This window comes from Sinocyclocheilus grahami, unplaced genomic scaffold (assembly GCF_001515645.1).
Source record: "Sinocyclocheilus grahami isolate Dianchi unplaced genomic scaffold, SAMN03320097.WGS_v1.1 scaffold36.1, whole genome shotgun sequence".
NCBI lineage: Eukaryota > Metazoa > Chordata > Actinopteri > Cypriniformes > Cyprinidae > Sinocyclocheilus > Sinocyclocheilus grahami.
Window position 1 is genome coordinate 2172200 of NW_015505215.1, and position 11771 is coordinate 2183970.

Below are 11771 nucleotides of genomic sequence, written 5' to 3' on the forward strand. Positions count from 1 at the left end.
GCTTAGCTAAGCATAGGTCTCCTGACTGAGGCTTGTGCTGGGGTGGAGATGGCTCTTCCGATCGATAGGTGCCAACCAGTTACAAGGAACTCCTATTTTGCACCACACACACACACACACACTGTGGCTCACACCCCCACTGCTAGCCATCTTTCAAAACCTGGCAGTGGACTGTGAAGCTGCCACACTGGAGGGACAAGTTCCCCACACATGATGTGCCGGCACAATGCAGAAAGAGGATGAGACTCCAGCACCCTGTGTACAACTGTGTCCTCCGAAAGACAGGTAAAAACTTTTACATATGATCAAGTGCTGAAAAGCTAATCTGAATGACAGTTTAATGACCAAATAGTATAATGATGCTTTTAAGGAGTTTTATTAAGACGGGTTTGATTACTAAACATAGATTTTTAATGCTCAACTTACTTTCAATTGTTACAGTTCTTTGCACTGCAAATTTTTCAAACCAACAATTTTGTTCAAGTGAACTATAAAGTGGCTATAATACACATTGGACATTATACATAGGTACATTTACTCAAATAAATTAAAGTTTTTTAAGAGCAGCAATGAAAATGCCATAAACTATGGAGAAGGTGTAAATGTGGTACTTATTAAAAAGATGATGTATTTATTTATGAACTAACATACACTTTAAGTATGAAAATTAACATATTTAATGTTGTTTGCTAAGGTCAGCATCACTAGGTTATAATTTCTCATACTTAAGAGTTAGAGATATGAAAGCTTAAAATTCGTATTAAACTTTAGCATTCTACGCCGAATGATGACATGAATGATTTTTCAAATTGTGCGGCTTGTTGATGAGATATTGCTGTCATATCACTTTTCTTAGCAATCAGAATTACGAATTTTGCCTGGTCAACAATAAAATGGAGGGGAAAAAATCTCATCAATTTACACGGCAGGATTAAGCAGACATTAAATTGACCCCAGGTTTATATAGGGACCAGAATGTCCTAGAAATTTAGTGATTGGAAAAATACACAGCCACCCAGGGGTGCGTTTCCCAAAAGCATTGTTAGCTCACAATGATCGCAAGTTCCATTGAACTCTATTGGTAATGATGGAACTTGTGACCAGAGTTGCTTTGGGGAAACGCACCCCAGAACACCCTCATAAGCACATAGTGACATGCTAAAACAGAATGCAATAGCAACTGCATGGCAACACCTTTGTAAATACTCACAACATCCTAGACTTGTGGCATGGAAAAAAAACACTTACATTTCTTCTGAAATTTAAAAATCTAATGCATACCATGAGCATGTATGGGACATGAGTCATGATCAAGTTGGATCAAAAGGGCTTTGCATGCAATTCCTTCTTCCTGGGTTTACCACCCTCCAAGAGCCACTTCCTTACTCATCTCTTCTTGGCCAGTTTCCTTCTTCCCCCCTTGCCATCTCTGCTGTGCCAGACAGATGGGCTGTGATGGGCTGCTACAACTGACCTGTTCATCTAAGAAAGATACACTGAAGCATGTTAAATGTAATGTATCACAAGAGCAACACAGCATGTGGAAATTGTTGTATAAAAAGTAAGACAACTTCCTTACAGTCAGTCAGCCAGCAGACAGCAGTTATTAAAGTTTTTTTGTTCTTGTGGCAAATAATGCAACATATGTGTATTAAATATACCTACAATATTAGCTATGTAATTAGCCGAGTCTGTCATTTTATTCCAAAATTATTTCCACCACTGAATGCTCACGATGACTTTAAAAAAGGACATTGTTTGACCAAAACATTTGACCAAATGAAAAGTGTGTTTTAAGAGAGTTTATTGGCAGTCAACATGGATAAATCGCCAAATGATATTAGATGAAACGTCAATATTGGTGGATCATAAATTCATAATGTCGGTGAGCGTGATTTCACCAAGTACAACATGTTCCTGGATCAACATCCTTGTTGATCCTGGACCAACATTCCAATCAACCAGTCAACATTGAGATATAACTTTTCAGGAAATATCTGTTTTAGGCTTACGATCAGGGTTAGGTGCTTCTACACCCTTGTTAATCAGCTATCATTTCCCACTGATTTTAGGAATAAATTATGGGTTAGGTTTAGGGGTAGGGATTGGGCTAAGTCTATATTTTTGGACAATAATGTTGATCCAAGATCATCAAAAGATGTTGATCCAGGAACATGTCTTACTTGGCAAAATCCCGGCGACCCATAATGTCAGCTTTTGTTTCTGCGTATGCGCATTGCGTGCGCACAGGTGGTCGTGTCTTCTCTTCATACGGCAGAGCTTCAGCTTCTGGCTTTTTATCAAGAACAGTCACGATTTCTTAACGCTTGATTCTGTAACCGTTCTTAAAATGGGCTCATCAGAGTGCTGAATGAAACAGAACTTCTCTGTCTCAGAGTGAGTTACTTACATTTCTTTTCTAGCCAAAAGCTACAATACGATGCTTCAAAATGAGCGCGTGAGCATCCTTTTAGTCTTTTGAAATGCATTCGTCAAGCTTGCTGCTGGCTGTACCATAAACAAGTTTGCACTGTTTAACACCGCAGTTCAACTGCAAGTTTGACTCTAGCAAACGCTCGCGCGCGTGCGTGCGTACTCGCAGTTTTGGATAAATTGATTGGCAGCGTTTTGTCGCGTTGCGTTGTGTCGTGCCTCTAGTTTGCGGTGTGTTTACATGCAGGCTGGTTCTTCCAAGGTATACATTTCCGCAGACATCCACTGTGCTCTGATGTCTCTTCTTTAACTTCAGGGGAATGAGAAAGCCTTCAGACATGAGTCCGCGCCGCCTGTCAGATATCAGTCCTGAGATCAGACAGCTGAAATCCCTCATCATTACGGATGAAGATCTAAGTGAAGAATTGAAGTCATCGAGATCAGTCGAGTACATCAACAACGCATCCATAGAAGAGCGGATCCTGAGGATCACTGGTTACTATTGCTATGAGCCCTGGAACGCATCTCTTAGAGGTACTACACTTGATTCATGCTTGTTTTTGTACGTTAAATGTAAAGAATTAAATTAATATTATATGAGTTAAGGGCATAGAACTATTAGGGAGCCCATATAGTTCCTTTACCCTTAACGGGATTGTACACCCAAAAATGGAAATTCTGTCATAATTCACTCACCTCGTGTTGTTTCAAACTTGTATGACGTTCTTTCATCTGTGGAACATAAAAACATATATATTGAAGGAATGTTTGGTAACCAGTTCAGGAAAATTCCTCAAAATATCTTCTTTTGCGTATACAGGTTTGGAAGTGTAGTGATATGGCAAGCCCTTTTGACTTTTATTCATTCTCAGGATATGAATTCTTGATATCAACAATTCAATTTTTACTAGTTAAAATGTTCTGAATGATGACAGTATTTTCATTTTTGGGTGGACTATCTTACATACTTATATAGTATCCTGTATAGAAATAAAATAGTATTACACAAATTTCATTATATTGCATTATATAACTTTTACATCCAATATGTAAGTCTTTTGGTTGGACCTGCTCTGAAATATTGGTTGACTCCTTCCTAAAAAATTTGAAGGTGGCTCAAAGGTTACAGCGAGGGCTGTTTTTTCTTGCCTTTCATCAAGCTACTAGTCCCGTCTATGAGTTTAAATCTTTGATCTTTTTTTTTTAATTTGAGAGCTGAACATTTATGCTTTATGATGTAAACACATCGATCAAAGACCAGCTTCACAGCCCTGCATCAAATTGAGCTCCTCTGCAACCCCACGCACAAACATTTCATACTTTAGTATACTGCTGACACAGGCACAAGCAACGCAATCTATCACCCATTCGATAAACAGCTGAGTCAGATCATTTGTAAACAAAGAGCCCTTTCAGTTACTTTCTATATGTATACACTGTACACAGTAAAAAAAAACTAAAAAAATGCAACCTCTCATTTAAAAAAAAGATAAACATCTTGCAAATTTTGCAAATATCCAATTAGCACATGGGACCCCTGATGTATCTATTGCTGTAAAGTGCACAGCATAAATGAGTACACCCCCTCTGATTAAATATTTAAGGTTTATTTTCTTAATGATCACTAATATAATTCATAGAAAGATGGCAAAATTGAAATGTGTTAAACATATTCTTAATAAAAACAGAGAAATACATTCCATTAATATCTGTAAAATAAGAAACTTAGCCAATTTTTTGTTTAAATGAAGGATTGCAGAATTGAGTACAACCTAGATTTAATTCAACCAAGTGTAATATTCTAGAACTTAATATGTCCTCCATAACTCTTAAGTACACTGCTCTGACACTTCTTGGCACTGAGTGTACAAGTTCATGACAAATTTTCACATCTGTGCTGTTTAACTCCTGGAGGACGACCTCCTTAAATGCCCTGATCTTTAATGGGGAGTGTTGCTCAGCTCGACTCTACATAATCTCTCACAGCAGCTCAAGAGTGTTAAGATTGAGTGAAATACATGTCCACTGAAGGATTTTCAACTCAGGAGAATGAATATCTTCATTGTCATGTTAAAAAAAATGGGGATGAGAAGAGGGTAGTATCTTCAGTTTCAGGTTTTTGTATTACATCACACAGTGGTGTGTGAATTCATGACAGCGTTGATAAAGTACAACTCCCTCACACCTTCAGCACTCATACATCCCTATAGAAGAGCTTTACTACCACTGAACGTCACTGTGGGAACCAGGCACTTCTCTCTGTACTCCTCCTCTAGCAACACCAGAACATTTTGGATGCTGTTAGATCCTAAATGATTGAATTGGTCTCATGAGACCAGAGTATGGATTCCCAGAAGTCTATATTTTGTGAAAATGGGCCTTGGAAATAGCTAAATGAGTTTATTGTGCTTTGGCTACAGTCGGCAGTTCTGGTGTGGATAAACAACCATGCATGTCACTTCTGCATGCTGCATCTTACTCTGTGAGATAAAGTGTCACTCTTTTCACAGCTTTTGGCGGCTCTGAGACACTTTCACAGTTTCATTGTTGTGTGCATTAAGTCTGAGTATGATTCAGTGGGCCATATAACAATTAATTACTTACCTTTAACAGTTTTGGTTCAACATACTTACCTTAACCTTACACCAGAATTTTTTTGTTGTTGTTTTATTTAGTAACTTTCAGGAGGGTGTACTCATTTTTGCAACATAACATTTTATCACTTTGATAAGAAAATTGTATTTTCTTGAATAATTTTAACATTCTTCTTTGGTAACTGATCAAGCAGACTTGCTGGGATATTATATCTCTAAAAAAACATAACATGTCTCCTAAGCAAAGAGTAATTGCTGAATTTGTTAAGTTTCAGAGGGGGTGTACTCATTTATGCTGTGCACTGTATTTGAGCAAAGCACTGTAGCCTGAGTTATGACGTGCAGCTCTGTCAGTGACTCTAATATGCATGAGAAGGTAACTGAGTCAGAGCCCAGTTTTGCTGAGTCATCAGGGGCAGATGAGGTCTCTCTCAATTCTCATTTCCATTCCTCCACTGACTGCATCATAGCATAAGATTTGTGCGCACTCTCATGCACAAGTTAAACTTATGTGAACATGATTGGTCAACTTGTTAGTCACATTGGGATAAGGAAAAAAAATTCCAATATTATTTTTAAACCATTGAGGAAAGATTTGTCATATTGACATATATCATTTACTTTACAGACGTAGTACTTTAAACTAGTCTACATGAAATTGTAATGGAGTAAAAAAATATTTTTTTTTCTGTGAATGTAATTGTAAAGATACAAATATTTGATTTTAACAGATTCCTCAAAATAATACTTAAGTATCGTATTGAAGTAAAGCTGTTGAGACCTCTAAAAAACCCTGAGAGCATAAGCAGAGATCTCACCGTTTAGTGCTTTTGAAGTGAGCAGATCGTTCATCATCAATGTTGGAGTTCAAATGATGCAACAGAGCATCTTTAAAACTTAGTTTTAGTGAAAGAATAATTCCTCCAGCTCTGGTCTGACAAAAGTGTGTAATAAGAAATATGGTTTGACATTGATTTTTTTTTTCTTACGTCATACAGCAGTCGATGGAGAGATGGTCAGATGGATGTGCATGTGAACCTGCCCATAAATGCCAAATAAATGCTATAATGGTGGATAACCAATGGATTTGATTGGTTTGTACAATCAAGTTAGCCCTTACCTTTTCAGTTCACAATCGTAATTAGGCAGTTCAGCATGTTTTTAGTTCACACATTGCCACTATACAGGGTTGGATTTAAAAGGCAATTCTTTAACCACTTCTCCACACACCTTTAACACCTTCTTATTGATGCTTGGGTCAATGTGTGCAGCACTGGACTGGTACTCAGATCACATTAACTATCCCAGACTGTGGTGTGACTATGATAATGAGACTTGTTCTGTTGACTGACTGCTACCTGGGGACAGTCTGTCTTCCTACTTGTCCTTTTTGCACTGACAGTTCTGTCCTTTAGACCTGACAGGTTCTAGCCAGTACATACTAAATGTCCTCTTACAGGCCATGAGGGCAAAAGTATGGTATATAAAGGAGAAATGAGAATCTTTGTAAAACAAAACAGTGTTGCATCTTCAGTACCATGGACAGCAATACATTCTTCATACACCTTGTGTATTGCTTCTTGCTATCTAATGTTCTTGTATCTTGATTTATAATGTTGTGTAACTAACTATATGTCTTACTTCAAAAAAGCCTAAGGACGAGTCAGAAATATTTTCTGTGATAAATGACATTACAACACACGTTCCACCATGGAGTAAAAACAATTTTGATTCTTTTTCTTACTGTTGCAATTTATTTTTATCTCACAGTTGTGACTTTATTTTTCATAACTGAAACTCTATTATAACTTTATATATCACAATATGAATTCATACAGTACTGTTTAAAGGTTTGGGGTAAGTAAGATTTATTTTTGGGAGAAAGTAGCATTTTTATTCTGCGAAGATGCATTCAATTGATCAAAAGTTACAGTAAATATGTTTATAATGTTACAAAAGATTTCTATTTCAACTACATGCTGTTCTTCTGAACTTAGCATTCATTAAAGAATCCTGAATTAAGTTTTCACATAAATATTAAACAGCACAACATCATTAATATTAAGAAATGTTTTAAGCACCACGTTAGCATATTAGAATAATTTCTGAAGGATCATTGGAGACTGGAGTAATAGCTGCAGAAATTTTTGCTTGGCCATCACAGGAATAAATTACAATTTAAAATATATAAAAACAGAAATCAGTTATTTAAAATTGTCTAATACTTTACTGTATTTGTTATCAAATAAATGCAGCCTTAGAGAGCATAAGAGACTTTTTTCAGAAACGATAACAAATTCTTACAGACCACAAACTTTTAAATGATAGTGTATCTATAATTACCTATTTTATTTTTACTATGATAATAAACAATGCTCTCAAAAAAGAGCATTGCTTGATTCCTGCTGTCTTGTTTCAGATTTATGTTTTCAGCATTGCAAAGGTGCTTGCTGGTAGTTGTCCTACTAAATGTACAGTTCTGAAATGATATTATATTATCTTATGTACTGCATTTCAGATTTGTCAGCGTCAGCTTTGTTATACAAATTTCTCCTAGAGTTCTGCATGAAAGTTTATTTTCTAAAAATAAAACTGGTGGTGATGTGATTAAATGCCTGTGGCTATGCTTATGACTTTGTATTATGAAGTTATATTGTCTGTATCTGTAGGGGAGGACCAGTCCAACAGCGAGAAGGTGGAAGTGAAGGTAGATGGCCATTCTGCCACAGAAACAGTCAAATCAGATTGTGGGAACAGGCTGCAGAGGCTCCGCTGCTGTTTGCATATGACTGCAGTCCACCTGCACAGAGCACTGTGGGGTGTCGCTTTGGTGATCTGCATCTGCTTTTCTTGGTCGGGCTGCACTCAGTTGGCCAAAATAACCATTAGACGCTTGAATGTCCCGTTCACCCTCACTTGGTTCTCCACCTCCTGGAACTGTGCCATCTTCCCTCTTTACTACCTGGGTCACCTGTGCTGTAGCAAGGACAGACAGACTCCCAGACAGCACTTCAGGTGAGTTGGATTGGGTTTCCTTTCATGCAAGGAGATCTGATTCTGTGACCTATGAAACTTAAGTGCATTTCAAAATGAAAACTCTTTGCAAAAGTGCTGCACTGTTTTATGCAGACACCTTTTGTTGACTTTGCAGTTTTGTTGGTCTTGGCTGCTTAGATAGAGGGCTTGACACTAACCTCATTTTCTTAACAATGTCCCATGGCATTTTTTGTCTTTTGCGAGTTCAGCACAAAATATTTTTTAAAGGTTAAGTCTTTTGTACTGAGCAGCACTTTCTGAAGTAGGTGTAATTGAATGAAACCAGGGTTTCCCTAAATTGGATAGTTTGTTTTATAATGTTCATCTAGTTAGCAGTTCTTCTTAAAGTCATCAAGAAATCAAAACCTATTTACTGTATTAATAAGTTACACATCTCAATGTGTGCATCTTATTACGCTCATCAGTGTATTTTATTTCTAAGGAAAAAAAATAGTTTGACTTTGTAAACTTTCACCAAAATACAAAATACAAATTACTTTTTCCACCTCTGAAATTACTTTTGCCTGATGTTAGTTTATGTTACACATTATTCAAAGGCTATTTTTTGGGCTGCTGTTGTTAGTCATGTAGTTTTACTGTACTGTAATTTACTGTAGTAATTTATTGATATAAACAAATGAAAAGTTAATATTAATATAATAAAAGTTACAGCAGTATTAGCAATATAAGCTGCAAAAGTTGTACATTTACCATGGTTGACCGAATTCTCTTATACTCAACAAGGCTGCATTTATTTGATTGAAATACAGTAAAAACAGTAACACTGTGAAATATTACCATTTAAAATAACTGTTTTAATGTATTTTAAAAATTTAATTTATTCATGTGATGCCAAAGCTGAATTTACTTTACAGTCTAAAAAAATTAATAAACTATATGTGTTTTTATATTGTAAAGAAATTCATACATAGATAAATGCATATGCAGATATATTCAAAATAATTTTAAGCATTAGACTATTTAATTAATTAGATAGTTTAGCCTAAGATTTTAGATCAAACATCTCTAAGTTCATTAGAAACTTCCAATCAGTCAGGTGTGTCCAAACGTTTGACATATTTGTGTATTGGAAATGTTGGTATGATAAATTATGGCATGATACATTATTTGCACGTTTGTGGATTGACATTAGACAGTGTTGTCAGTTCTTGGGAGATGACGGGCTGTCACTGAGGATGCTGCTCTCTCGTGTGGCTCCTTTTGGAGTGCTGTGGACTCTCACCAGCTACCTGTACCTGCAAGGCCTTCGCAGAATCCCTGCCACTGATGCCTGTGCCCTTTTCTGCTGTAGTCGTGCCTTTGTCTTCCTAATTTCCTGGATTGTCCTGCGGGATCGCTTCATGGGAGTGCGGGTGAGTCTATGATAAATAAATTGATATAAAATACTTTTATTGTGGTTATACTGTTGTGTGCATATGTCAGTGTCTATATGGGATTTTTACTTTTTATCATTATGTACTCTACTGTTAAAAAAGTCAGACATTTTTCTGTATTCCATCTAATCACAGATTGTAGCAGCCATTTTAGCCATTGGGGGCATTGTTATGATGACATATGCTGATGGTTTCCACAGCTACTCTGTGATTGGCATCTCCCTTGTGGTTGGTTCTGCATTAACAGCAGCTATATACAAAGTAAGATGGGATTGTAAAGCACAACAAACACATCATACACCAATGAACTGCTATTATTGAACATTTAATTATTTTATCCTCTCTTCGTCTGTAGAGAAATCCATACGTGTAAATGTTTCTTCAGGTTCTGTTCAAGCTTGTTCTGGGTAGTGCAAAGCTGGGTGAAACAGCTGTGTATCTTACTGTTCTCGGTGGAGCTAATTTGGTCTTCATTAGTGCTGTACCTCTGATCCTGCTTATCACGGGGGCCGAGGACTTTGTTTCACCTAGAGATTTGCCATGGCCAAGTATCTGTGGCATGTCCGCTCTTCTGCTGGGTAAGATAATGGACGCCAATACATAAACACAAACTGTGCTTATGTACACAAATGGAATATGTGCCATCAGAATAAGAGTTCAAGCTGCTGATGTAATATCACAATAATCAACAAGTAACCCATACGACTTCAGTACATCAATTAAAATCTCCTGAAATGAAAAACTGTGTTTATAATAAACAAATCCATCATTAAGACATTTTAACTTCAAATTGTTTTCTTTGGATGCTCTTTTAGTGTTCAACTTCCTCTTGAATTTTGGTGTTCTGATAAAACTTCCTACTCTGATTTCTCTGGGCGTCGTCCTCAGTGTTCCTGTCAACGCTGGTGAGTCATAATAGAGCCACTTGTTGTTTTTCAAAGTTGTATGTTGTTACAAATTTGTATGCGATTATTTCTTCTGTAATCCACAAAAGGAGATGTTAGGCAGTATGTTAACTTTGCTCTTTTCTATACATTGAACATAACTATTGGCCAAACTTCAAAAATAACAAAAAATAAATAACAGCATGAAATTTCCATTTGTGTTTCACGGAAGAAAGCAAGCTATACAGGTCTGGAACAACATGAGGATGAGTAAATGATTTTTGAGTAAATGACTTTTCTTTATTATTATTTTCCTCCTTTACCCCATAATATACACTACTGTTCAAAATTTGGGCTTGGTAAGATGTTTTTTTTTAAGTTGTCTCTTCTGCTCACCAAGGCTGCATTTATTTGATTAAAAATACAGTAAAAACAGTAATATCGTGAAATATTAGTACAATTTAAAACAACCATTTTCTCTTTTAATACATTTTAAATGTAATTTATTACTGTGATCTCAAAGCCGAATTTCCAGCAGCCATAACTCCAGTCTTCAGTGCCACGTGATCTGTCAAAAATCATTATAATATGCTGATTTAGTGCTCAAGAAACATTTCTTATTATTATCATCAGTTGAAAACAGTTGTGCTGCTTTTTTTGTGGAAACCAATAAACCTATTTTTATTTATAATATTTTGCAACATTAAAAATGTCATTGTTGACACTTTTGATCAATTGAATGCATCCTTGCTGAAAAAAGGTATTAATTTCTTTCCAAAAAAAAACAAAAACTTTTGAATTGGACTGTAAATATCAAAGATTTCATTCAGTTTAAATGTTTTCCAAATTGCCCTGATTACATTAGCATCTTGGTGTTTAAAAGACTAAAATATTCAAATGTTTAGCTGTAATACCTGAGTGACCATCAAAAATCTTCCACACTCCAGTCATAGATCGCTACATGTGTGAGATCCAGCTCAACAGTGTGCGCATCATTGCCGTGTCCATCATTTGTTTGGGCTTCCTTTTGCTCTTACTACCTGAGGACTGGGACCAGTTCCTGCCACAGTTAGGATCAATGCTGTACAATCGAGAAGAGCCACAAGAGAGCGCCAGAGACAAACACTCAGAGACGCTTCACATCAGGCTGAGAGAGGCCAAGAACTGCAACTCCAAAACTACTCCCAGCCTCCACTGACTGCATTTTATTAATTCCATAAGCTCCCTATGTGTACCAAATGACTCTCTTCCACATTTATAATGCAGTTTAGATGTACTGCACATCAAACTGAATAGCAACAACTGCTTAGAGAGATGAAAGTTGCTAGAGATCCACAAAGGAGTGTGCTATTAGATCAGAAGATATTGAACAATTCTATGCAAAGCTTTAGGATTCGATTGGTTCACCTGTTACAGTTATTGAGTTAATG

The 11771-nt window shown here is 36.5% G+C and overlaps 1 protein-coding gene across 1 annotated transcript; it reads left to right on the plus strand.

Annotated features, from left to right (window-relative positions):
- Nucleotides 1-226: 226 nt before the first annotated feature.
- Nucleotides 227-11560, plus strand: LOC107581666 (putative thiamine transporter SLC35F3). Its single transcript, XM_016267284.1, has 8 exons — nucleotides 227-285; nucleotides 2750-2967; nucleotides 7697-8042; nucleotides 9217-9436; nucleotides 9593-9718; nucleotides 9843-10035; nucleotides 10273-10362; nucleotides 11289-11560. Exons 1-8 carry the CDS (start codon nucleotides 227-229, stop codon nucleotides 11537-11539), a joined length of 1503 nt encoding a protein of 500 aa, XP_016122770.1. The 3' UTR covers nucleotides 11540-11560.
- Nucleotides 11561-11771: the final 211 nt, after the last annotated feature.